Source organism: Verticillium nonalfalfae (assembly GCF_003724135.2).
Source record: "Verticillium nonalfalfae strain VnAa140/NRRL 66861 chromosome Unknown scaffold_34, whole genome shotgun sequence".
In the NCBI taxonomy this organism is placed as follows: Eukaryota; Fungi; Ascomycota; class Sordariomycetes; order Glomerellales; family Plectosphaerellaceae; genus Verticillium; species Verticillium nonalfalfae.
In genome coordinates, this window is record NW_021167259.1 from 103,567 (window position 1) to 130,165 (window position 26,599).

The 26,599-nt window shown below is 54.8% G+C and overlaps 9 protein-coding genes across 9 annotated transcripts; 5 read left to right on the forward strand and 4 right to left on the reverse strand.

The window, feature by feature from the left end:
* Positions 1-2,939: 2,939 nt before the first annotated feature.
* On the forward strand, positions 2,940-4,241 carry D7B24_005494 (uncharacterized protein; the record flags this gene model as incomplete). The annotated part of the gene is made up of 1 exon (XM_028639645.1): positions 2,940-4,241. One exon carries the CDS (start codon positions 2,940-2,942, stop codon positions 4,239-4,241), a length of 1,302 nt encoding a protein of 433 aa, XP_028496010.1.
* A 1,863-nt stretch (positions 4,242-6,104) lies between these two features.
* Positions 6,105-8,150, forward strand: CRY2 (Cryptochrome-2; the record flags this gene model as incomplete). The annotated part of the gene is made up of 2 exons (XM_028639646.1): positions 6,105-6,274; positions 6,362-8,150. 2 exons carry the CDS (start codon positions 6,105-6,107, stop codon positions 8,148-8,150), a joined length of 1,959 nt encoding a protein of 652 aa, XP_028496011.1.
* Positions 8,151-9,211: 1,061 nt separating this feature from the next.
* On the forward strand, positions 9,212-11,099 carry D7B24_005496 (uncharacterized protein; the record flags this gene model as incomplete). The annotated part of the gene is made up of 2 exons (XM_028639647.1): positions 9,212-10,244; positions 10,405-11,099. 2 exons carry the CDS (start codon positions 9,212-9,214, stop codon positions 11,097-11,099), a joined length of 1,728 nt encoding a protein of 575 aa, XP_028496012.1.
* A 218-nt stretch (positions 11,100-11,317) lies between these two features.
* Positions 11,318-12,897, reverse strand: D7B24_005497 (uncharacterized protein; the record flags this gene model as incomplete). Its single annotated transcript, XM_028639648.1, has 2 exons — positions 11,318-12,703; positions 12,883-12,897. The coding sequence occupies 2 exons, from the start codon at positions 12,895-12,897 to the stop codon at positions 11,318-11,320; spliced, it is 1,401 nt and encodes a 466-aa protein (XP_028496013.1).
* Positions 12,898-13,234: 337 nt separating this feature from the next.
* On the forward strand, positions 13,235-14,056 carry D7B24_005498 (uncharacterized protein; the record flags this gene model as incomplete). Its single annotated transcript, XM_028639649.1, has 1 exon — positions 13,235-14,056. The coding sequence occupies one exon, from the start codon at positions 13,235-13,237 to the stop codon at positions 14,054-14,056; it is 822 nt and encodes a 273-aa protein (XP_028496014.1).
* A 193-nt stretch (positions 14,057-14,249) lies between these two features.
* On the reverse strand, positions 14,250-15,173 carry D7B24_005499 (uncharacterized protein; the record flags this gene model as incomplete). The annotated part of the gene is made up of 2 exons (XM_028639650.1): positions 14,250-14,785; positions 14,843-15,173. 2 exons carry the CDS (start codon positions 15,171-15,173, stop codon positions 14,250-14,252), a joined length of 867 nt encoding a protein of 288 aa, XP_028496015.1.
* A 1,066-nt stretch (positions 15,174-16,239) lies between these two features.
* D7B24_005500 (uncharacterized protein) lies at positions 16,240-17,688 on the forward strand (the record flags this gene model as incomplete). The annotated part of the gene is made up of 1 exon (XM_028639651.1): positions 16,240-17,688. The coding sequence occupies one exon, from the start codon at positions 16,240-16,242 to the stop codon at positions 17,686-17,688; it is 1,449 nt and encodes a 482-aa protein (XP_028496016.1).
* A 451-nt stretch (positions 17,689-18,139) lies between these two features.
* Positions 18,140-20,901, reverse strand: D7B24_005501 (uncharacterized protein; the record flags this gene model as incomplete). The annotated part of the gene is made up of 2 exons (XM_028639652.1): positions 18,140-18,618; positions 18,897-20,901. 2 exons carry the CDS (start codon positions 20,899-20,901, stop codon positions 18,140-18,142), a joined length of 2,484 nt encoding a protein of 827 aa, XP_028496017.1.
* A 3,769-nt stretch (positions 20,902-24,670) lies between these two features.
* Positions 24,671-25,876, reverse strand: D7B24_005502 (uncharacterized protein; the record flags this gene model as incomplete). The annotated part of the gene is made up of 5 exons (XM_028639653.1): positions 24,671-24,692; positions 24,756-24,902; positions 24,976-25,196; positions 25,252-25,689; positions 25,838-25,876. The coding sequence occupies 5 exons, from the start codon at positions 25,874-25,876 to the stop codon at positions 24,671-24,673; spliced, it is 867 nt and encodes a 288-aa protein (XP_028496018.1).
* Positions 25,877-26,599: the final 723 nt, after the last annotated feature.

Genomic DNA, 26,599 nt, shown 5'->3' on the forward strand with positions numbered 1-26,599 from the left:
TGGTGTGTACTGTAGAGAGGGGGAGGAGGCGGGGCTCGGGCGGATGATTCAGCCCAGCAGCATCAGTATGGCACACGCCAGGCGAACAGGCGAGCGAGCCGGCAAAGGCAGCTGGCCGCACATTCCAGGTACTCGGATCCTCTGCAGCACCCAATCGAACCCCTTGCTTATAGCAGGCAGTACCTCGAGGTATCCCTTTCTCCCCTGCCAGAGGGACCTACAGTACGCAGCTCGCCTTGAACTCAAGGTCTCGTTGCTCGGGCATACGACCGGCTCCGGGCTGAAGGCGCTGGAACACCACCCACACGGAACGCTACGAGGTCTCCGACGACCACCATTACAATCACCAACCGTTAATCGCTGGCCACACGCGCACCTCCCTCGCCCGGTTGTCCTTGGCTCAAGCGACGCCTGAGCGCGCGAGAGCCAGGATTGCCATGTCTCCCGCTCATTGGCAAGTGGTGGCACGAAATCGTCATGAGCTAGGTCATCCGTCCACATCGTCATTGTGTGGCTGCCGGGTCATCATACTTGCTTTTTCCTCCTTCTCTGTCTCGAGAGCCTGCGGCCGCTGCCTGCCATCGCCTAGAAGAGTTACAAGATCGTACCACTGTCGAAACTGCTGCTGCAATTGTGGCTGCCACCCCTACCCCTTCTGTCGCTGTTGTACACAGTAGTGGGTGGTAGCTTGTTCCCCGTCGGTGGAAAAGGGAAAGCACAGCAAGAGCACAGGTGCCTGAAGCATTAGCACATACATACCTTGGTGTACTTCCCCTGACATAGAGTTCGCCCCTGCATATCAGTCCTCCAGGGGCCCACCTTGTCTTCTTGGCATTGGCCAGGGCTGTCCCTGCCTTGTTGACCAAAATGTGATGCATTGGACTTTTGGATGCGCACCCTGCCTCTTGCCCGTCCCTCCTTGACCCTACCACCTTCTGCAAGGATGGCGGGCGGACAGACGTGACTTCCTGTCATGATCGCCATCTTGCACCTGCTGAATGGCTCCCGCGTTCGATCACGGAAAGGGCCATCGCGAGGACAAAGGAGGGGAGAGGAAGGGAGGCGAGGGGTTGAGAATGGGATTCTTGTTGGGCTGATGCCCCCGACCAGGATACTGACAGACCACAGCACGGATAGGGACGGGAAGCTGGGCTCCATGAATCGCAAGGCCCCACCTTCCCTACAACCGCAAGCAGCCTGCTGCGTTGAGCCATCTCCACCGCCTCACATCACTGATCACCACCCGGCGTCCGATGGGCCAACCCTAGCGTTTCCCCCCTTCGCCTACCCGCTGTCACCGCAAAGAGGGTACTTTGTCACAAATCAACTTCAACCTGGATTTGTCTTTCACCAAGTCGCTCGCTGTAATGGCCGTACTTGGCATGGTCTGCACAGAACCTGTAACTGCTGCATGCTGCACATCCGCCAGGCCTTGTCCCCGCCCTCTCTGTCTGTTCACGCATCTCTCTCTACGCCTGCCAGCTAGCAAAGGAGGAGGGAGCCCTAGACTCGGTTCCAGAAACCATATGCGTGCCCAAGTCCAACCTCGGCGCACCCCCCCTGGTTCCTTTTCAACAGACCACAACAGCATGGAGGGTGACAATCCATACCGTCGGATGCATGAAGGCAGCCAGCCCACAAGCACTGGCATTGGCATTGGCATACTTACTTTTACCTACGACGCCCTAACCCAACCCAGACAATCTCATCTCAGGGTTTGAGGGTATACCTGGTTCCCCTTCAACCACACACACCCCCCTCCATTTTTTTTTTGGACCTGGCTCTCGACTTTTCCCTTAAGCCCTCGCCTCGGGGGTTTTCTTTCTGGTACTCTTTCGTCTTCGTGCGACTGGCTGGCGGATGACCTCCCCTGCCGTCTTGTCGTCTTGTGTCCCAAACCAGGCCAACGACGCTGCTCCTCGACCGCCGTCGTCTGATGTCTAGATTTCGGACAACACCGTCCTGCTCTAGGCCATCAACTAGCTCCCATCGACGCCTGTCACCCTGGACGCTACAGGACATCGCGCCGGCGCACTTGCGCACATGCTTCCTGACCGTCCCAGCACTGACGCTATCCCTACTTCGAAGCACCTGGAGCACCCGCCCCATCCCGGCTTCCCGGTGCCACCAATAGAGACTCAGCGGCTGAGGGCGCAAGGATCTTCCTCGTTTGCCTCTCACACCGGCCACGATACGATATCACTCGATTCCCATTAATCCTGTCTCTCTGCCAGCCCTTGTCTCGCCTCAGAGACACACCTTCCTCCGTAGTAAGGCGCAACTGTCTTCCTGTGAACTCGCGCGCCGCTACCATCTGCTTCCCCCTTCACCCGCTACCACGCTCTGATAACCACGCTCACGCATCCACGCAATCCACGCAACGCACGACGCATCCACGCACCACGAAGCGGGGGATGCTCGACCAAGGGAACGACTCACCGAGACATACCAAGACAAGCAGCAACAGAAAAGGAGCAACTTGGCCCTTGCCCAGGCTCTGAATCGCCCCCCTCCCCACTACCACGACCTACATCGTCGCCCGCCTCCCCCCATTCCTTCCTTGTCTAGCTCCAACCCTACCACGGCCATCGTCAACATGACCTGAGAGCACCACGAGCAGTGCCACCTCGTGTCTCAGTCCCTTTCCACGCTCTGGCCCCATCGCAACCCGCATCGAAAACGGCCGGGAACGCCTCTCGCGCTTTCCAGGCGGATCGTCACTGTTTCTGCACCGTCCGTCAGTGTCCCCGCCTAGCTGCTTCGCCCGGGGCAGGCATTTCCGCAAGCAGTAGAGCGACTCGGGCTGATACATAGTGGTCAGAACCCCTTACCTTTCGCTGCTGCTCCCTTCTCAAGCATTGCCACTGCTTGTTCCAGCGGCGACCATCGACTTTTGTCCCGCTCCACCTAGTATCCATTTGCTTGGTTTTCCCTCCATCATGGACCGATCCTCGAATCCGCCGACGCAACGGCCCTATGCGCCCACCCGCGACGACTACTATCCCGCGTCCGCCTACCTCAACTCCAACAACAACCGGCTGCCTTCGCTGGCAAACCTGGTCACTGGTGCGCCAACCCCCATACACGTCCCAAGCCCGCGAGACTCCATTTCCTCCCAGGCCAGTAGCTATCATGTAAGCGAATATGGAAGCCCGTCTCCCGTCCAGTATCAACCCCCGCCGTTCAGATCGTCGAGGAACCGACCAGGCGCATATCCCTTGATGTCCCGAAGGGCAGCACCACCACCACCGCCTACCCAGTTCCTCGAAGCTGTTTCGCCGACACAGTCGTCGGCGACCCACGAACGCCCGATGCAGGATTACGCCGTTTACAGCCAGCCTCCGCCGTTTGCCACACACTCGTTCGCCCACGATCAATACCAGAACAAGGTGCCGATACCGTACACATCACAGCCTCTGCGTGAAACTCCCATGGTGCGACCCCGTCCCACGAGCCCTCCTCGGCCACCACAGGCGGTAGACGTGTACCAACCGCAGGAGAGGGTCGTGGTATCACAGCTGGCCCGCAATGATGTTCGACCTGCGCTGCAGCCCCCGCGTCCTGTCCCCGAACCAGACCCAACGCTCAAGGATGAGTACAAGATCTTTATACGGCAGCAACCCATAGCGGCGAGATCATGTGGCTTTGGAGAAAGGGACCGCAGGGTGATTGACCCGCCGCCCATTGTGCAGTTGGAAATCAACAACCCCAAGCTCTCCAAGGAGGACATTAGCCAGCGTTACCGCCATCAGTATTATGTCGTGCACTGCACCATTTGGAGCAAGGACGGGACCGAGGACTGCTCCATCATGCCCGAGGAGTATCATCGCCAGCAGCGACGCCTCATGGGAAGTCTCGCGGCGAGCTCTTTTGTTGGCAAAGATGAGAATGGCGTCGAGGGATGCTTCTTTCCATTCTCAGACCTGTCTGTCCGGACGAGCGGAGAGTACCGTCTCAAGTTCTCCATCGTGGTGCTCAACCCAGCTCAGGGAAAGATGGGGAAAAGCTCAAAGATCCACTCATCGGCGATGACGGACGTTTTCACAGTCTACAGCGCCAAGGACTTCCCTGGCATGAAGCCTAGCACGCCATTGACGCGCAGGCTCAAGGAGCAGGGCTGCCTCATCTCGATCAAGAAGGGCAACGACAAGGCAGGCGGCGGGCGGGGCCATGATAGCAGCGATGATGAGGCAGAAGAGGCGCCCCCGAACGGTAAGAAGAAGCGCAGAAGAAGGGTTTGACGAGCCACTGACACGAGCGGCGCGAAAGCATCCTCCCAGCTCGGCATGGAGGATATAGGCGTTTTACGGCATTGGCTGAGGACCGCGGCACCGATGAGGCGAGCATCTAAGCTTTGATTGGGATTTACAGGACTGTTTGATTTGTCATCTTCTTTTTGCCATCATTCCGGATTTGCGGGTGCGTCTGGGTGTTGATCCCTATATTTCTTCACATTAAGTATTCTCTCTCTCTCTTTTTCTTTGCATCTGCTATATCACGCGTGGCAGTTTGCACGTCTGTCCTTTGTGGATTCGCTGGAAATCCGCGCCACGATCGGGTGGTTTCACAAATCATGAGTGTTGGAGAGGAAAGGGATGTTATATGGGCGCGGATTCCTCGTTATTATACCCCGTTGGTTCTCGATGGCACATGGGGGCATGGGACACACACGGACAGGAACTCCAGGAACTTGCCTGTTCCTTTGGGGGGCAGGCAGGTTGGCTGGCTGAGGCATTGACCTTCGGACAGAGAGGGAGATGCGGGCATGACTGTTGGGAACCTGTTTAGCAATACATGGCAGGGAGGGCAAGTGGGATTCTACATTATCTCTACGCCCCGTAATCTTCTTTCAGGAATTGATGTCTGTATTTGCCACACACATACACGGCTATCTTGTCTCTCTGCCTCATGACGCAGATCTCACGTTACGAGCCACCTGACAGACAGGCATTTAAGGGTCGCGTAACCGTGAAGAGCACATGGCAGGCCACATGGACAATGAGACCCTCTGCGGAGAAGGGCTCCCTTACAAGTTCCTCAAAGGAGAAACGAAGAAGCAGAGGCGGAACAGAACGGGGGAACCGCGGGTAGGTTGGGGGGTTTGGAAAGCAAAGCCACCCTCATCACTAGGCTGGAAAGACGATTTGCGGGGAGGGTCATTCTCGGCCGTCTCGGGTCTAGCCGCGAAATCTTTCGGCCGGTCAGTCTCGAATCTCAGGACCTAGACCGGAGGGATGGACGGAGGGAAAAGGAGCAGGAGAGAGAGGATGGGAAGCGAAAAGGGACATGGCTGAAGGCGGACACGTGGGGTTCGGATTCAGATGCGATCGGGAACTGCGGGTGTGGTAGTGTGTGGTAGTGTGGTAGTGTGGTAGTGTGGTAGTGTGGTGGTGAGCGAGTGGTCCAGAGACGAGTGACGCCAGCGAAGCGGTGCATTTGCAGCAGGGCACACTGGAAACAACTCATGAAAAAGGAAACAAACGAAATGCTGGATGGGCTGAAAGAAACAAGGGTCGACTGCATCTTGGATTGAAAAGAAAGTTCGGCAGGGGGTGCCAGATAATGCCCCGGCTCTGATCGGTATGCTTGCTGCCTTTCTGCTATGCAGATGCACGGTATCGGCACCTAGCGGCCTGATCGGATTGGGGGGAGGCTATGTGGGTGGGACTAGAAGGGGGTAGACTGTTGATGTCATTGACTTTGCAGGCTCGCCGGGGGCACACATGTTTGAGGAGGCGGGTGTGCGGCGCCGACGCTTTTCGGCTGCGAGGAGGTATGGCTAGGACTAGGAGGAGGGGTCTCCAATGGCATGAGACGTACGTGGACGGGTTCTAGACTTTACAGACAGAAATGCCGTGCGCGCGCATAGTGTTTCTCATGACCCTGACTTATTCTGGCCGATCCAGATCACCCATGACAGCGCTCGACAACGACTTTACGATCGAGACTGCGGTAAACAAATACCGACATATACGAGATCAGACGAGCACGCCATCCTTGCCTTGATAACGCTCACCGTGGAGCGTCGAGGGTCACCGCAGCTGGGAAAAAACAGGCGAGACACACATCACGACAAAGAGTTCGACTTCGCTGCCCAGTGAAGCATGACCGGGGCTCGAGTCATTTACTGGTTCCGCACCGATTTGCGGCTGCACGATTCACCTGCCTTGACGGCGGCGCTGGAGCTCGAGCCGGCGGTGCTGTGGCCTGTGTTCACCTGGGATCCGCACTACGTGTACCGCGCACGCGGCGGCCTGAACCGGTGGCAGTATCTGTAAGTCTGACATTTGGCTGGTCGATGCCACTGTTCTCATTATGATCGGGCGTCGGTTTCCTCAGTGCTCGCGGCTGACCAGTGCAGACTGGACTGTCAAAATGACCTCTCAGCTTCAATCACCAAGCTGAATCCCAAGTCGAAGCTCTTTGTACTGCGCGAGGGTCCACAGACGCTGTTCCCCAAGCTTTTCAAAGCCTGGAAGGTCACGCACCTTGTTTTCGAGAAGGACACGGATTCGTACGGCCGTGAGAGGGATGGCGTCGTCGTGGCGGCGGCGCGGGAGGCCGGTGTCGAGGTCATCATGCGTAGCGGTAGGACGTTGTGGGACAGCGACGATATCGTCAGAGCAAACGGAGGCAAGCCAACAATGAGCATGTCACAGCTGCAGAAGGCCGGCTCTCGGGTCGGCGACATCCCGCGACCCGTGGCGGCGCCCACGAAACTGCCGGATCCGGGAGAGATGCCCGTCGACTTCGAGCAGGAGAGGCCGGACACTACGCCAGACTTTAACGCCGCGCAGAGGACTGTTGAGGCTGGAGACCAAGGCTACGCGAGCATAGCTGGGCCCAATGGCGACTTTGGCATCGAAACAATGGAAGAGCTGGGTTTCCCGAGCGCCACCACCCCGCACCGAGGGGGCGAGTCGAGAGCACTGGAGACTCTGAAAGAGGTCATGAAGGACGTCAAGTATGCGGCCACGTTCCGCAAGCCGCAGACGAGCCCTGCGGCATTTGAGCCGCAGTCGACGACGCTCTTGTCTCCGCACATGCACTTCGGCTCACTGTCTGTCAGGGAGTTCTACTGGCAAGCTGTAGATGCTGTCAAGGCGTTTGGCAAGGGGGCATCAGGTCCGCCGGAGAGCCTGACGGGCCAGCTGCTGTTCCGCGACATGTACTTTGCTGCACAGGCAGCGCTGGGTTACAAGTTTGAGCAGACCAGGGGCAATGCGTACTGTCGATTCATTCCTTGGCATCTGCCGAGCAAGGTGAACACCGAGACTGGACTCATCACGGGGGAGTATCATGTTGATTCTGAAGAGGCGGACCTGTGGTTCCGCCGGTGGAAGGCTGGACAGACGGGATTCCCGTGGATCGATGCTCTAATGCGACAGCTGGCGGAGGAGGGCTGGATCCACCATCTCGGCCGGCATTCGGTAGCGTGTTTCTTGACGCGGGGCGGATGCTACATTGACTGGGAGCGCGGGTGCGAGGTGTTTGAGGAATGGCTCATCGATCATGAGCCGGCGTGCAACGCAGGAAACTGGCAGTGGTTGAGCTGCGCTGCCTTCTTTTCCCAATACTTCCGATGTTATAGCCCAGTGTCCTTCGGGCAGAAATGGGACAAGGAGGGACTGTTTGTGCGACGATGGGTGCCGGAGCTGAAAGACCTGGACGCCAAGTACATTTACGAGCCGTGGAAGGCGCCGAAGCCTGATCTTAAGAAAGCGGGGGTCAAGCTTGGTGGCAATGGCCTCGACGATAAGGAGGAGGGCACATATCCGAAGCCCATGTTTGACTTCAACGAGCGACGAACAGCGTGCTTGGCCGCAATGAAGAAGGCATACGGGGTCGCACTGCACGGGGCGGACGATCAGGTGGCGGACGGGACGTGGAGGGACATGTTCGATGGTGACAATGGCGAAATGATGGACGTGTTCGAAAGCGACGATGGCGAGCATGCTGATCATGGCCACGACCAGGAAAGCGAGCCACCAAAGAAGAGGGCGAAAAAGGAGGCAGACAAGATCACGCCTGCCAAGCATGCTGCGACGGAGGGCAGTGCCGAACAGCACGCGTCCAGGGGTGCCAAGGGTGCCAAGGGAGACAAGAAGCGCCAGACGTCCATCGCAGACCATGTTCGTCGGGCCAAGTAGCAGCAGATGGGCTGCAACGTTGAGGGATGTGCTGGGCGTTGTTGTTGCAGTTGAGTGATCCCATGGGCTCTGGTGATGCTCGCCTGTACAGCATCCAAAGTTATAGCAGGCTTCGGCTAAGCGCAGAGGTCCAGTCTTGATACTTGCGGGTTTACATAGGAGATGTTTGCACCGAGGATTTTTGTTTTGAATAGAGATTCCGTGGGCCTCGGTAGAGAGCAATCTCAGATGACGAGTGCGCTATAGCGACTGTATGCTCGAGCCACCCAGGTGAGCGAGCTGGTGCGGCTGATTGATGCCATGTGCTCCAGACACGCCATGCGTCAAATGGAATTCCTGTAGGCAGTTGAATTCGAATCAAGCATTTGATTTGTCATGTTAGCAACCGAAAGGCGACGACGTAGAGGAGGAAAAGAAGAGGAGTGACGACGACGGAGCATGAGAGAAGGATAGGCATCTCGCAATTTGGTGCCTGAAGTCCAGCTGCTTCTGGCGCCAATCAAAAGCCACCCCAAGTCTCCAGGCAGCTTTACCCCGATTGATTACGTCCAATGGCATACCGCGTGGCGTCACGCCCGTTGAGGCAGCCAACGTTGTCCTTCAGCCTCCGTCGCAACTGCCAAAGCGAGCTGCAAGGTACGGAGCTTGTTCGTTGCGTCCTGCCCACGACACACGGCACTTCCTGCCCATCTCTGCGACATCAGGACACACCTGCCTGAGCACATGAGGAAGCTGCGCTTGCTCTTTTAGTCCTTAGAGCAAGCCTTCTTGGCTGCCTTGACTCACCCGGCTGCCTCACACGAGAAAGCCTTAGACTCCCAGGCGGCATTCCGTTCTGCCATCCCCAGGTTTCATACCCCTCTCTGCTGCTTCGTTCACGCGGCCAAGCGGTTCGTTTGCCACACATATATAAAAGACGGGGACAATTTCCTCGTGCCTCAAACTACCTCTCTACTCCTATCATCACTTCATCTTTTCACTTGACCCAACGTGCAAACGTACATACACGTACATACAATCTATCGCCAGCGACAGCCCCGCCCCAGACCAAACCATTCACCATGGTCATCATCGCCGTTCCACCACCAGGGGACGACATTGTCGACGTCCTCCCCGAATCCAATGCTGTAGAGAATGCCACCGAGACACTACCAGACAATAGAAAGCTCACCGTCAGCTTGCCCAGCCTTGACCATGACCACGGTTATAGCCGCCCTGGCTCGATCACCGTCGCGCACGGAAACACCAAGGATGCCTTGACCCTGACCCTCAACCGCACTATCCGCGTTCCGGACAACCAGGATATCAACGCACTACCGCCATCCTGCGGCCAATTCCCGCTCTACCGCGTTCGCGACTACGCACGCAACCTCCCTGACAACATGGTGCAGAAGGGCGGGCTTTTCTTTCCCATGTACCAGCGCGAGGCCATGTGGATTGCCTTCCACGCCAGCCATCCTTTTGCCATCAAGATCTACGTTGGGGGGGTCAATGCCGTCTCGGGCTTCCCAATGACAGAAAACGATAAGACCCGCCAGAAGCGCGCTCGCATGTTGCGCGCCTCGAAACAGATCCAGGACTACATGGTTGTCCCTGGGCAGCCCTGGCTCGATGGCATCGTCTCCGAGGACGGCAAGATTCGTCAGTTTGTCGCCCAGCCCAAGGGCTCCGGTTTTGCCGTTGAAGCCCAGGTGACCGGCGAGGAAAAGGTCGGCGGTATTCAGATCGAAATAATCCCCGCCAAGCGCAACACCCCTACCCAGTTCGACGTTCGCTACGAGGACCGCGAGCAACGGGTCGTCACACGCATCTTCAAGCTAGCCGACCGCGGCATTACCGCCGAGAGCACGTGGGAAGACGTCAAAAAGATCATCCGCGATGAGTTTGACATTGCGTTGAACGACCAAGTCCTCTCTGACCACAACGAAAGTGGCGCCTCGGCTTTTGGATCTCGCCACGCCTCCATTAGTTTCGACAACGACGTCAAGCTTGGCGATGTCTACTTCCCGCCCAACTTTTCGACTTTGTCTGTGAAGAATCGGCCACCTCCAGCGCGCCGGGATTTCCCTGTCGCCAGGACAGCCCCCTTCCAAAGTAGGTCACTAAAATCCAGTTTTGCCGAACGCTCAAGTCATACCTGTGTTCTGTTCCATTCTACTCACTGGGTCCATCCTAAGAGACATGCCATTTCGCACAGTCGTCACTCGCTATGCTACTATTTCTTTCATTCCTCCTTACTAACTGTTGGTCTCAGGTTTCAGTGCCGCTCTTTCCCCTCCCGGTGCCGCTCACGCTTTCATGGCAGACATGCAGTATGACTCTAGTGAGAACTTGTCCTTTGGTGCTGCTGAAGGCTCCGCCATGCTTTTCGGAGGCGGGCCGTCACCGCCACCACCACCAGCTCCCATGAGCGTACTCAGGAGCGTGCGACACGAACCCGCCCAGCCCAAACCTTCGCCCCAGTCCAAGGCCCAGCCCAAGGCTGCCGTGAAGGAGATGGGAATCGCCGCAGGTGGCCTCATTACCCAGACCATTAACCCAGACGCCTATCCCGCCGACTCATGGGATTCTTCGGCATCCATCATGCTGAACATACAAATTCTCGATGTGGCGTCTTACTCTGCCGTCACCGGCTTGCCAGCGCCCGCCACTCCCGTCAATGGCGAAGAGTATGCCCGTCACGGCTATCCGTACTTTGAGATATGGAACGAAGAAAAGACTGGAGTCATGGGCGACTTTGATGAGGTCAAGAGTGTGGCGCAGATGGAGAAAGAGCGCGCCCTCGCCGAGGGCAGGGACGTGCCGCCCGAGGAAAAGAGCGTGCCTGTGCGGATCGTTAAGATTGGGGGTCAGCCCCGGTGCTTCAAGACAACCTTTCGCCCGCTCGAGGTGCTGACCAAGGAGCTGGAAGGGTTGGCGATTGGGCCTCATGACGACAGCGATCTGTGATAACGCTATATTTGACGAACTGCAATGACAATGGTATGACTTGGAATAGCTTTCCGTTGATCCCTCACTTTCTGAATGGTTTTAGTGTCAACGTAACGAAAGCTGCAGGGGTAAACAGGCATGCTCGCCTTGAGATGCTGCATGATGAACTCTCGGGCTAGCGATCTCGAAGCGGATATGAAGTAGATAGGCCATACTTCAGAAATTGACAACCTTAGTCAAAAGAGCACCAGATCCACGCCTATCTCTCTGGCAAATTCGTTCCACTTGGAGTCTCCCCCTTCAGCCCAGTACCTTTGCATAAATCTCAGCACGATGAGACAATTCCCCAGCCCGTGCGAGCCCATGGCCGTCATCCTGTCAGCGAGGAAGAGTCGTTGCTCGTCCGTCGCGGCCTCACACCCTGCTGCGAGCAAGGGCCAGAGGAGCGGGATATTCGCCTGGGAATGTTTTTCCATGGCGCAGAGGGAGGAGATCATGCGGTCGACCGTCGACTGGACTTTGGGGTGATGCTTGGGGAGGGCGTGCACGCGGCGGTAGAGGCCTAGAAGGGTCGCGTCTGCAAACAGAGCGTGCGTGCTGCGCAGTTCTGTCTGCGCCTGAACGGTGGTGGCCTGGACGGCCGGAAGCGCGCTGGATCGGACGCCTGCTAGACGCGTTTCCAGGGAGGAGGGGGCATCGGCAGCTGACATGGATACGAAGGGACAGGTTGCCGCCGTTTCGGTCAGCGGACAGGCTGAAGGGGATGAGGGTTGCGCCGGCACTGGGAGGTCCATCTCGGACAGGTCGCAGACTTCGTTGAGGATCGAGACGAGATGGTACGAGAGGCCGGTGGATTCGTCGACGTGGCTCGAGGCAGGCATGCTCTGGAGCAGCAGGCCCCAGTCCAGTCCGTAGGTCTCTTGCTGGTGCGTCAGGGGCTGCCCCGAGACTCTGTTCATCAGGAGCAGGTGGATGAGCCACCTGAGACTGAACGCCCACAGCGGGTTGGACCTGTGTCGCCGCCCGTCTTGTCGTACGATGAGGATAGCGCCGTCGAGGTGCTTGCGGTGCGTTTCCGTGTCGCCGGCGCAGAGACACGTCGTTGCTAAGAGGAGCGCTGTCGGGAGGAAGGCCACGCTTTCGCCGCCCTTTGTCATGGCGCTTCGGAGACCTGCCAGCGTTTCGACGGTCGCCGTTATGGAGGAGGTGCGCGAGACTTCGTTGCCCGCGAGGCGGTAGTAGTGACTATAGCTTGCGGCTAGGAGGGCGCCGAGCATGTAGTCGTGCGTCTCCGCTACGGGGATGACGAACTCGAGGGTCGTGGCCGGCTGGAGGGGGAAGTAAATATTGACCGTGTGGGCGATGAAGTGGTCAAAGTGGAAGCGGTGCCGATCGGTGCGCAGCATAGGGAACGCCGCCGGTCGGTACGTCAATAGGCCTGGCGTTGAAGCCGCCGCCGCTGGCGAGGCTCGCTGCGTCCTGCTTTGGACGTCTGTGGGCGGCGCGTCTGCGAGGATGATGGGTTTAGGAGCCGTGAACTGCTTTCTGACTATGCTCAGATCGTACACGCAAAACCTGGGGAACTTGGAGCATCGCGAGCACACTGGCTTCTGCTCATCACACTACCAGCCGGGTTAGCTGGCATTCATGGCGTCTAGTTGCTCCTTGTGTAGCTATCTGGACGATTACTTTTGCCTTCTTTCTGCGACATTCCGTGCACCCTGCACGGCGTCTTCGTGAGAGATCCATGATTCATCGTGGATTGACGGCAGCGCTATCTTTTCCTCCTGGCGTTACGAACCGGGCCAATGTCCATGTCCTCAAATCGATGGCCTATCGAAGGTCGACGTGTAAAAAGCAGTGCCAGTGGCATCTGGGAGACCGTGTTGCTTCTGTCAGGATTTGCTCCGTCATGTGACTCTCGAACGTGAAGGACTTTCTAACAAACGTGGAACCGACCCCGCAAGCCGTGTTGTCGGTGTTCTATTAGCGGGTGAAGCGGCCTCCAGTTCCATATCGCGGGCCCGTCACGCCCCTCCACGTCATCAATCACTCGAGATGGTCCTCTGCTTATGCCGGCAAACTGACCGGCGCTCTAGCTTCTGATAACTCAACACAGTTTTTTGATGTTCGTCTTTAAATTGCAGTCCGCAATGTCAACCAACTACACACAAGGCTACTCCAAAGCCACGACCAGCAGCCATGCCGCGCGAACAATCCACTCAGATGCTGCCTTTGTGCTGCCCCTCATTGATCCTGCGGACAGAATCCTTGATGTAGGATGCGGCCCCGGTACGATAACAACAGGTTTCGCGACCATCGTGCCACAGGGCGAGGTCGTCGGCATTGACATATCGGACGAAGTCCTTGCGACGGCAAGGTCGTCCGTTCCAGCGGGCTTGAGTAACATCTTCTTTCAGAGGGCCAATCTTCTCGAGGGACTGCCGTTTCTCGACGACAACTTCAGCGTCGTGTTCAGCTCCCAGGTGTTCCCCCATCTGGCGACTGCCGAAATGAGGACGGCGGCGTTGAAAGAGATGCGGCGCGTGACCAGGCCCGGGGGATTGGTCGCCACGCGCGAGGTGGCCGAGATGCTTTTCTACCCGCGCGCCAGCAGCCTCAATGAGCTTCTCACCGGTAACATGAACAAGGTGTTGCGGGCGGGACAGAAGGATGGGTGGTTCCCCGGCGGCGAGATGCCGGCGCTGTTTCGTCAGCTTGGATTCAAGCCCGACGAAATCAACGTGGGCGCCGGCACGACGGTGCACTCGGGAGAAGAGGGGAGGCGGGCCTTCGGGGCAGGTTATGGCGCACGCTTGAGCCGTAGCGATCCCTACTATGAGAGCTGGAAGCGAGTCGGCATTTCGGATGAGGAGATCGACCGTACAGTTGAGGCACTCAATGTGTGGATGGGGGATCCGGATGCTTGGTGTGTCGTGTTACAGGCCGAGGTTTGGGGCAGGGTACGGCATTGACGAAGAGAAAGTGTTTCTCGGGCCTGATTCAATGCACATTGGCTGTCAACAGTGGAAAGTGGTGGTGCACAATTTGGCTGTCGCCTGTCTTGGCCTCGGAGGTGGTTGCTCATAGGTCATTATTCATCATTGGGAAAACTGATAGAGTACTCTTTGCCTTCCCTTGCTCTCTTATGGACCTCTCTTGAACGCTCTAGTTTCCGTAGTCCATGCCGTCATCGTCAAAGTGAAAGAGTCGCAGGATGGCTGCGGCGATAGCATCGCCGTCGTGCTCAAGGTGACCCGTTTCCGCCGCACGGTCCGCATGATCCAGGTCTTGGATCGACCCCATATCCACCCTCATCTGAATCTGGCGCTTGACCATATGGTCGTCAAAGGCAAGGTGAGCCTGCGACGTGAACAGGCGATTGGGAATGTAGAGGCCCTGGACAGCTGTATGGGGGGAGGAGCCCCAGACCGTGATCTGTGAGTCCTCTGGCAGGAGACCCTCGGCTGACTCCACGGTAGGCGGCGACTTGACCTGGTCTTGGTGCATCTGATGCAGGTGAATCTCGTCGTCGTGAACGCGGAAGAGACGCTTGCCCGTCTTGGTGAGGTCAATCTTGCAGTGCCCGAGTTCCCAGTCGCCTGAGGGCGCGGGACCGACCTCGGCGCCTAACAGGCGAGCGAGGAGCTGATGACCGAAGCAGACACCAGTGAAGTGAAAGTCGAGCCGCTTTGTCCATAATTCTGTGAGATGGTTTCAATACTCGAAGCTCATGCATATGGAAAGAGATGTTTTCTTACCCTTTAACAGGGAGAGGAGGTCGAGGATCCACTGGTCATCGCCATGTGCGTCGTACACACTGCCAGTGATTAGGAGCCCGTCAAATCTCGCCATGTCATCGAAGGTGGGCAAGACGCCCCCCTTTTCTGTCACGACATGCTGATAATCGACTTCAATTCCGAGTGGAGGGTGGTGCGCCTGACCAGCTTTAAACATGTGGTGGAAAAGAATCTCGCCAAAGGAACCGCGCGATTCAATTGTGTCGGCGTGAGGCTCATCGGTCTCGAGGACCATGAGCTTTACAATATCATTGCTGGGCGTCTCGTGACTGGGCTTGTAGGTGAGAACCATGCTGGGCTTGATGGTACAATTGAGCAAGCTATTTTGACAAGCGGTTGATATTAGGTGATAATGATGAACTGTATTAAGTAGGTTCCGACGCAGGCGGGACTGGCTTTATTGACCTTTGCAAGCTACCTAGGTATACTCTTATGCCGCAACCGGTTCAAGGCCAGGTGACGCGTCCATAGCGAGGGTGCACGAAACATAAGAAGTTCGTCTAGAGCGCCAAGGCGAAAAATTGTCTTCGTCATGGCGATGGATGTCTCTCCCCTTCCTCTCCATTGTGTCCTTCGCCTCGGGAAGAGGTCTCATTGACGTCACGACGGACCTGTTCCTGCAGCGGGTTCCTCAGAGTCGTCTTCCATGCACCCATTGAAAGGTCTCTGTCCCGCTTTATTCCTCATTTTCATAACCTAATGCTCCAATTCCTTAGCCGTGGGACCATTGCTAGGATTCTCGGCGAGAGGTTTAGGCTGGGGACAATGACGATGGTGGGGTGATGTGGCGGGTCTTCATATTTCTGGGCATCCTTAGGCGTCCTTTTTGAGCCTGAAGCCGCAAGAGAGCGCTGCAGGGCTGACGAATTCAGGGTCAGACTGCGTTGACCAAGCCTGTGCCACGCGTTGAAATCAAGACAATGGCTCTTGTACGACACCCTAAAGCCCTTGGCGTCCTCAGCACTCTCAGCGCCGTAAGGCAAACCTTCTCCAAAACCTCTCGGCCCGGCTGAGAGGCCGGGGATAGAGGCTGTTGTGTGAGGCACACTGCGGGCTCAATGCTCTTGTTTCTTTACCCATCCAGGTTCGACTATCGTTGTCCGAGATCATCGTCGACCGACTCGCCAACATAGGGACAAAGCCAAACCAGATGCTACAGACAAGGCGGCTGCCCCCGAGGCAACCGTATTGACAAACATGCAGGCCTAATGGTGCGACTCTATAAAAGGTGACCCTGTTGCTGCTCACTCTCGATTCCTGCTGGCATCAGTAAACTTCGATACTTCATCACAAGGCAATCAAGCAAGCAGACCACATTCTTCCCCATTCTTCAGAAAAGAAGCATAAGCATCACCAAAATGAACTTTTCGGGCAGCAACAACGAAATCACCAATTCTGGATGGAACTTCGACGGACTTCCAGACGACGTGCAGTCGATCGCATCGACGAACGAGTCCTTCGCCCCCAACCATCCTGGAGGCTCGTCGCGCAGCAGGAACGTAGCTCCAAGCCTGGCGCTTGGCAGTTCTCGCAGCATGGTTTCCCCCGACAGTCCTGGAAGCGGTCGTGATGCATCTCGCGCATCGAGCCCCCATCTGTCGAGTCCTGTCAGCTCGAATCCTGGCAACAGTTACCCCGACATGCCCTCATTCGCACAATGGAACACCCGGTCCGGAGCTCATGCTGGGGCACTTGGGCTATCGATACGGGACTCCAATAGGGCGAACTCAGTCTCGCCCTTCCGCCAGGATCATATCCGAGATTTTGGTACTACCCAGGTAAGTGACGATGACAACTACACCATTATCGATGACGATGGAAGACGACCCGTCGAATATACTTCTATGCAACCTGGGACTGCTCACAGCATAGGTAACGTATCACATGGGCAGGCGCCACTCTGGATGTACGGTAATGACGCCGACGACGATGATTCCGACATAACCGAGATTGATCATGCACCGAGGTACTACGATGCTTACTCTCGGGGCGGTCAAATTGACCATACTCCTTCGGTGGCTCAAGCTCCTCTTAGCAATGCTGGAAGCCGCAACAGCAGTAACATGCATTCTGAACCTCCCCGCAACCGTGTTGCTAATCCTGCAGGCATCGACGCTGTAAGCAACGATGAAGGTAATAGTGGTATCAATCACAGAAACGAAGGTCAGTCGGCCGCTTTCTGGCCAGATCTGCGACCTCTCCTGACTGATGAAGCCGCCATCCGGGACCTTCACCTTCAGTGTCCCATCTGCTACGATGCATCGGATGACATGCGTGTTTTGAGTTGCGGACACATACTTTGCAAAGATTGCTTGTACCGCGTCCTCAAAAATCGAGACGGCGCACGTGGCAACCCACGAGGCCGCAGTCGTGAATGTCCCTTCTGCAGGATTCAACTCGGCAAGAAGCGAGGCTGTCATCCCAACTGTCCGCAGGACAAGTCATGGACCGTCGGCCTCCGCGTGCCCGCATCGATGGCTGAACTGGCTCATTTCCCCCTGACAATTGCTGAAGGTGGCGGCAAGCCGCTGTCTTGCACTGACTGCCGCGAGGGCCGCGTAATGAACGCTTTCAAGCGACTTTGCCAGGAGTTGCTCAACGACAAGCATGCACGAGTGGCCATCTCTGATGGAAGCCAGGCTGCCAATGTCGTCCCAGATACGCACACAGCAGTGCCTGAAATGCGGACGATGTCTGATGCTGTCATGAACGTGCTTTACAGCCCTGAATTCTGCACCAAGTACGCTGGAGTACAGGCCCCTGTGATGCGCAAACGTGCCGCAGCAGAGTTCACCAAACGCCGCTAACTTCATATTTTCCGTCATCGCGTGTCACTGTTTGGACGCTGCTTACATGCTGCCGGTTCAGAAAATGTAGGTATATGGAAATAATATAAAGAAATGATGTTCTTTTGCGGCTATGAAAGATTGATCAATTAGTGCCCGCTGATTCTCAGTGTTGTAATCCGTAGTGCTCTCAGTGCCAGTCAATCCGAGGGAGTGTAGATGAACCAAATTGATCAATCGGGATTTTCTATCGTACGCAAGTTTACCCAGTTGACAGACTGGTCTTATGGACGTTGCCCAAATCTAAACTTCGATGCTCTAGACCACGTTGGTATGCACGCATAGTGACCTTGAGTTACTTAGACACACTTTACAGTCTGATCGAAGATGGGAGTAGCAGGAAGAATCTCTACCCGATATCACAGATTCATATCCGGCTATTCCACAGCTGGTGATCTCGCGAGAAGACTGCCTAATTGAACGTTAAGTTGTTTAAAGGTAGTGTATCCAGTTCTCCCGAGTCAGCCAGCTCCCCGTTCATGACACCAGGAATGAATGCTTCGCCTTTGAGTTTGAAAACAATATCATCAGTGTCTTCAGGAGCACCGTCCGGTATGACTACTGTAGCAATCAAAGGTCGGCTGTGATAGTATAAGATGATTACCACATCTCCTTGCTGAGTCGAGGCTGGCACAAGACCCATAAGGGCTCGGTTCGACGTTGTCATCAGCCGGCGTAACCTGGTGCGCGCTTCCATGGCCCGGTGAGCTTCCGCAATCTTGTGGTACGAGTGCTCATCGGAGCCGTTGAGCCTATTGAGATGGGATTGCTGGATAGGCTGGAAGGTAAAGTAGGATGAGAGTGGCTTGCCGGCGATGGGGAGTTCACGGTTGGCTTGGATGAAGTCCCAGTTTCTCTTGTACAGGAAGCTATCATCACGGTGCAAAGTCTCTGAAGCAGAAAGGTCAGCAATGAGAATGTATATCTGCCATCATAGATTATTGACTGACCAGGAAAAGAGTCGAGTAAACAGCTGAAACTCGCTGGTGCCACCTTGCCGTGCGTGCCTGTTCCCCCGACAAGTGTGGACCATATCTGGTTAGGAACCGACTGTGGATTCGACTCCGATCCAGCGTACCTAGAAGGCTGATAAGGAGTTTGCCCTTCCTGGGCGGTCTTCCAATCGGGGGAAAAACGCGGCGCGACAAAACCCCCTTTGAACAGAGGACCTGGGACCAAGTAAGACATGTCCGATTCATTCAGGGCCCCGAGGCCATCGACAGTGTCGATGACCCAGCCTGGGCAGATCATGTTATCACCCTCAAACTTCGGTGCCATGTTCGTCTCAAACTCGAACGACTCGAAATCACCTGGTTTGTACTTTGGACGAGAAGGTTGGGCATGCCACTTTCCTTCGATGCGCCCAATTTTGGACTTGACATGGAAACGTGGACACCATGACGGCACAGTCCTTCCTTCATCGGGTGCAGAGCTTCCACCATCGATCAAAGAGAATATATCGAGTGAATGGTCGGCTTTGATGCAAGCTTTTGCGTATTGGAGATAAATATCCGTCGCAGAGAGACGGGCAAACTCCGCGTTATTCTGTAGTGGAAGCTTCTCGAGGGCAGGCAGTGCGAGGAGTCCGAGCACTCTATCCTTATCAAAGCCACAATGAGCATCCGCAGCAAGGGTGAGCGATTGGTGAATGGGAGAGCCTGGGAAGTTGTTCATAAGAGGCATCCGGACGCCCGTCGCCGTAAGCATTGGATGAGATGAGTGGCTCTGGACATCCATGACCCCGGGTTGAAGCATGAGCAACAGCTTATCGGTATGCGGTATCTCCTTACGGTTGCCGAACATGGCGAGTTCGGCAATGGCGGCGACGTGCTCGAAAGAAGGTTCGCGTTTCGTAGACCGGCCACTCGCTGCCAGTGCTCGCTGCATAGAGTCGCGTACCGCATCGGCCATCATGGATAGCAGCAGCGCTCCGTCCCGGACATAGCGCCACTGAGTAACGATATCTCCGCAGAGAATGGGCGCGCTGCTGTGTGCCATTGCCAGTTCCTGAATGATCCACAGTCGCCGCCAGTACGGGCGGTCGAAGAAGTCGTAGAGCGAAACCATGGCGTAATCGGTATCCCCCTGCCGCGCTGCTTTCCGCATGTCCTCTTGTGCCCCTTCCACCCACGCGCGGGCCGCTTTCTTCAGCTCTAATTCTGCCTGAAATCTGTGGGAATGCGCAATTGTAGGCTCGGCATGATCGAGAGCTTCGTAGTATTCTGTGCGATAGTTGACGCCAATCTCTTGGAGGTATTCAAGAACCCATGGCGTGTCCTCGTCGTGATGATATCCGCCGCCGGCATGGATGATGATGTTGCCCGCTTGGCGGTATATGACCGACATGAGAGGGAGCTGCCTCGCCTGGTCTTTGAGTCCAGCCTCGGTCTCGTATTGCTGATTGATACACAAAGCATCGTTCCACAACCAGATGCCTTCTTTGAATGGCGCCATCTCACGGAACGCCAACAAAGCAGCCCATAGATTGTATCGCACTCTGACCCGCTTGCCGTCCAGAATGACTTCGTGTACGTCGCCGTCCGTGTAAGTCCCCGCGTCGTCGTCTTCGTCAGTCACAGCGGGCTTATATGTGGGGTCCAATCGCTTTTTCTCGTTTTCCTCCTCCTCCTTGCGAGCAGCCTCTTCCCTCTCCTTTTCTGTGAATTCCCAATCCTCTTTCTTGCCCCAAGAGTAAGACATAGCAACATAGTTTCCCCAGGTGAACCTGTTGCGCACCTTCGGTTCTCCGTCCGGAACGTCACTGAGGGGAACTAATGTGGTGTCCTGCTTGGCTGTGCCCGGCTTGGGTTTCAACTTGGTGATGAACCGACTCATTCTTCCTCGATGCTTCGTTGCGGGTGTTTGTTGGCCTTGCGGACGAGGCATTGAGCATCTTGCAATGCCAAAAATCTCCTGTGGTCGATCCAAATTCATCTCCTCGTCAAAGCGCACAGAAGGCCTTCCAGTTGGGATTGGACTCTCACCAGAGACCAGTTGCGACGCATCCAGACTCACCACCCGCATCCTCAAGACAATTTTGTTTTCGGTAGGGGGGCTATCTCCAATGCGCGGTTGGATTTGGATGAGCCGGATTGCGAGGGGCTCATCACGGTCATCAGGGAGAGCGTATTTCGACGCGTAGTCGGGATAAGAGAATTCGCTGTCGTCGGACATTATGATAAGCTATTTCCCTGCAACCAGGCGATCAGGCGTCGATGTATGAGTGTGTGAGCACAGGTTCATGGCGCTCGGCGGAATATATGCACCTTTGTCGAGGGCGATTCGTGATCTTGCGTGCATACGAGCTGAAATCGGGACCACTAACGAGTACCTGAACAAGGTACGAGACAGGAATTCAGGGCCTTCCATGCACTACTGAAACCAGTAGCCTTGCAAATGAGACACTCGACCAATTCCACTGGCAGAAACGACGGGGTCGAAGAGCGTGGCGTGTTCAGCCGCACAACGCGCCGCTTATCTTGCTCGCCTATAATAGGCCCCTCCAAACAGCAATAGTTCCCAAGTCCCCAGGTCATCAGGAGGCGTGAAGGGCGGCAGTGGAATTAGGAGATCAGGGGTGTTTGCCAGCTTGATGACCTCGTACATACCCCACAGCCCCGCACCGCCCCGAGCCACCTTAACTTTGATAGGTACTCTGAGGCTGGTGCAACGACAATTCTTGGGAAATAAGAGCCTTATCATCTGTGTGAAGGCACATAATTGCGTACGCACACTTGAAGCCAAGAGGATTAGTTGTGCAACCAGCCCATGGTACGTCTACCTCTGGTTGCTATTCGTAGATGTTTTGTTTCAACCTCTTGTGCAAACTTGTTCGGTGGCGTCCACTACGCCATTCACCGTCGAACAAAACTCATGTTGGTGACATGCCAGTTTTCAGACCACCAGGCTCGCGGCAGGATGAGACCCGACGAATCTGATCACCGAGCGGAGCAAAGAGTCGCCGAAATGGTACTCATTGGATGCATCACCAGCGTGAGCCAACTGCAAGTGCTTCAACTGGGTGTACCTCCTGTCGCCTGGATTGGACCAAATCTGCATGCCAGGTCTCGGCCCGGGCCCCATCTAGGGTGGTGTACATACACCATCGTGACCTCTTGAGAATGATTGACTGGGTGCCCAGATTGTAGGCCTTTGATAAGAGGTCCATTACATGACGCGGGATTTGCTGCTCAGTCCTTGGCTCGAATAATAAGCCTTCCAGCCCACCTACCAACACATTTATTTCTCACGATGCCCAGCCTTGCGTAAGCACTCGATGTTTCAGTAGAAACATCGCAAGAAACGTCCTATTCTCATGTCATTTACGCAGATGATATCTACAGATGCAGTTTCTGTGACTACGTACGAAGTAGCGACAGCCACAATTGCTGCTCGAGAAGAACGTGTCCTTACGCAGACAATACGTTTGTCAACGACGACATTTGTTTCACTCTTAACGCTCGGAGTTGACTCCGACGACGATACTGTCGGATCACCTACGGACACCATGCCGGCCCCCAACTACGACAACTCGCTATCGAGCGCCGAAATTGGTGGCATCCTAGGAGGCATCGTAGCAGTCGTCGCCATAGCACTGGTGATCTGCTTCTGTATGACGCACAATCGTCAGCAAAGCCGCCGCCGTCGCCCTCATCCTGAATACTATTATGACGATACGACAGAAAGTTCCGATACCCATCCGACGGTGCCAAGGCGTCAACGCTATGTACCTCCTCCGCCCCCCCGAAGGCCAACTCGGCAGTCTCGTGCCCAAAGACCACAACCTTCCATGCCGGCACCACCGGCACCTACATTCAAAATCAACCGGGGCCCAGCCTGGGATCCCAAATATTCGAGTCCTAGAAGAACAACGAGATGAGCGAGTCATTTCTTTTTCACATCTTTGTTCAGAGTCTTTTTGAGCGAAATCGCAATTTTTCTTGCTTGGCGGAGATGACTGCAGCCTTGCAACTTGGTGAAGTCAAAGAGTCGCATATCATCCGGGCTCAGATTGACACCACTAGCAACCAGCAGGGATCATGAATGTTGTCTATGGAGCACGAATACAGAATAATGATCCACAGTCACGTCTTCCAGATCCGATATGACTTCCAGTCACGATGTCCCTATTTTTGATGTAGTAACTTTGAAATTATGCACTAACTAACTTAACTACAATGGTCGGTTGGATGCTGGATTGAAGTAGGATGAAAGACGCTCGCGAGCTATGGAGCAAAAGTCCCGTGCAATGCTCCCCTTGCTGAATAATCCCTGAAATAGACTTTGCCGTACCTGATTTTCTTCTTTTTTTAAGCTGCCTTATTTGGTAATCTAAGTGTTTGTTTCGTGACAATAAGGTACGGGCTAAAACCGCCGCTTTGAGGGTTCTGTGAAAATTTCATCAGGCGATATAGGGTCGGCCGTTTTATAGGGGGTCTGCATACAAAGAATGAAGAAGATGCATGATCTCAAACACTCAAGCATAATCAGATGCAAGCTGAACTGCCCTAAACTCCTCGGCAGGCCGAATCCTGCAATGACGAGAATATCTTTGAGCACGATCAATGGCTTATTTCACTGTGGAAGTCAATCTAGAGCCAGTCAGGGGCTTTGCCCGGATCCTCTGTTCAAACCTAGGCAAACTTTAAATCAGCCTCTAAGTAGTGAAGCTCGACTTCTATCTGTAATGCTTGCTTCTGTCCAGTCACCACGTCTCGATGAGGGGGGCGCTCGCAACCCACTCTGAATAGAGAAGCCTGACGGGTATTCCCCCGTTCGAGGCTATGTTTCGGCAACAATCTTGCATGCTGAACCAGGTCAACCGTAATGACGGAGATATTTGATACACAACAATGGCTAGCCTCCTTATACCACTGGGTGGCAGCAAGAGCCATGTAGCAGACACCACGGCGTTGGTGCAAGCTTGGAAGAAGACCCACTGCATACTTGATCATGGTTTAGCAAGGTATCATGGGCGCGCGGGATCACACTGATCGTGTGAGGGCTGCAACTAAGCTCTTCTAGGGCCGACCGTAATCGTGCCATTGAACCAAGGTAAGTGCCCGCTTTGCCTTTCATGAACGCTGGTCCTACTAACATGGGCCATTCTCTGGCTTTTCTGGAGAAAGTAAGTGCAAACAATTACTGCACCTTTCTTGACCGAAACACACACTTATGCCAGGTTAAGAGGTCTCGTTCATTACACGGCTTCAGCTTGATCTGTGCAGATCAGTTCTACCATTGTCTCCCATTGCTTAGCATTGAGCAAGTCTCCCATATGATGCCTCACGCAGATCATGGCCAACCGCGTTCAATTAATACTTTATCTATCATGTGCGTTCGAAGCTGGTTCAATAGGGGCTCACTAAAACGAAGTGATCTATCTATTTAACCTAGCTACGGTAGCCATTTCAATATCACTCGATATTGCTTTTATATGTGTTGTATCAATACCTCACCCAGAGATATGAGAGGCGAATTTCGTGCACTTCAGTGCCCTCTAATACTTCTTCAAGTGCGTTCATTTTCGAATTCTAACGTGCATGATTGAACTCCGCATTGAGATGACCATGGCGGAATCCCAAGGCTTGCCAGATCCGCAAGCTCTGAGGTCCGCACTCTGTAGGCCGACTGTATACACAGCTCCGACGCGTGCGAAGGCTTCGAAATCCGCCTTGACTGGTTATCAAATCAATCACGGGACAAATCGCTGCGGCCTCAGTTGCTAGGGTTAGTGGCAGATCTCAACATTGCAACGATTTGATGAGGCACTATGAGCACGAAGATCGAACACCCGTAGAATGCTAAATTGCAACGACGATGTAAAGATTCTACGACCGCGCATAAGTCTTGACCAGGCCTCTGTGTATCATTCTGAACTCCATAAATCTACACTAATTCATGCTTGACCGAAATCGTGTGATTTCAGCCGCTGCCAGCATTTTCACGGGGCACCTGTAGGATCCCTGTAGCACGTTAGACCGCCATTCATGGCTGCTCTTCGGATGGGAAAGCATGCTGCCACTTACCAGTCAGTTACAAGATTTTCGTCAAGGGCGTTCATGGCCGCCATATCGTCATCTGATATCTCGAACTCATTTACGTTGGCGTTTTCAATGAGACGCTCTTTGCGAGAGCTCTTCGGCAGCGTGACCATATCGTGCTGCAAAGACCACCTGCAGCGTCCTGTTAGCGCATGGCATGTGACGACGTGCATCATAAAGAACTGTTCGGCAATCAAAAGCCTACCTGACAAGCAACTGGGCCGGGCTACACGAATACTTTGTGGAGAGCTGGATAATCTTGGGATGTTCCATCCGCATTGCGCGTGCCAGTGGCGCGTACGCTTCGATGGTGATGTTGTATTTGGAGCAGGTCTCCCTGATGGAAATTTGCGTGTTAAAGGGGTGGACCTCGATTTGGTTAATGACTGGCTGGATACGGGGCTTCGATGACATCAGCTCTTCGATCTACATAGTGCGGTTAGCCTTGAGAGTCGGGCGAATGAATCTCAACAAGACTGACATGCTTGGAGCCGTAGTTGCTGACGCCGCCTAGCTTGATCTCACCGTCATCAATCGCATCCTCGATTGCCTTCCAGCTCGTGAGCCGAGCTTCCTTCCCGCCATAAGGACTGTGAAGTAGAAAAAGGTCGATGTAGCCGAGTCCAGATGCTTTGACCGAGCCTTTGATCGATTTGCGGACTGCATCGTATGACGTTCCATTGCTTGCCAACTTGGAGGTATAGAATACGTCCTCACGAGTCAAGGCATGTGTGTTCTCGCTGCTGGCAAGAAAGTCATGAATAGCTTTCCCAGCCTCAGACTCGTTGTGATACATTTGAGCGCAGTCAAATCCGCGATAGCCGGCGGTGAGAGCCCATTTGACGGAAGATGTGGCCTCTCTGCCAGACATCATGTAGAGGCCCAGTTGAATTTGCGGGATCGTAGCACCATTTGAGAGCTGGGAGAGTATTAACCAAAGGACCAAGCATGCGTGGTACGAGCACTCCCGCGAGTGATGCGGCCTTCATGACAGCCGATGCGTAACCCAGTAATTGACAGCAGCTGGGTGAGGGGTATGGTCGGACTGGTCTGTAAAGAGCACTGACCTTGGCCTTGGTATCTAAGGAGAACTTGGTAGACGCCATCTTGGTTGCAAATTTGGTCCGGATTTGGCCCCCTTCACTGGTAATCTGATTCAGACGATGTAGGCGAATTGACAAGTCGTCGGGTGACGAGGTGAGAATGTGCCTCGTGCCGAGTTTGTTCGCACTATCTAGATGACATCATTTGCGTTCAGAGGTGGGGGCGGGGCAATGGCACGAAAGCATTACATCAAAGTCAACGTCGACTGGGCAAGATATTTTTATGGCGCTCATATCCTTCTAGCTGCGGTGAATACTGCGCAATCTACAATAGCAAAAGTAGGCGGCATACAAATGGGGATGCCCTCAACATATTCTCAAGGCTTGCTCTTTGTCTAACATCCTGCCAGTAAGGGAAGCACAGCCAACGCTCTAAGCTAGTCAAGAACTCGACATAGTCAACGGGTGGGCGGAGGATCGGTTCGTAAAACATGAAAAAAGAATTATACGGGATTCAGCTTTTTCAACCTAAATGTCAGAAGGAAGGCTTGAAAACGCCGCATACCCCTGATAGCCACTTTGAGGTGCGGTCTCCCGAGACTGGTTGGCCATCTTTATCTTCGTGCCCGAGATAGAAGTTGTGGACGATCGCCATCTCTGTCAGTATCGGCTATCATATGAAGTCGACTAGGCCACTTAGGCCAACAACCGCGCCTTGAAATCATGATTATACAGAGACCTTAGGATGATCAGTGTCGTCGAGGCCACTCCAAAAGGGTTCTAGAT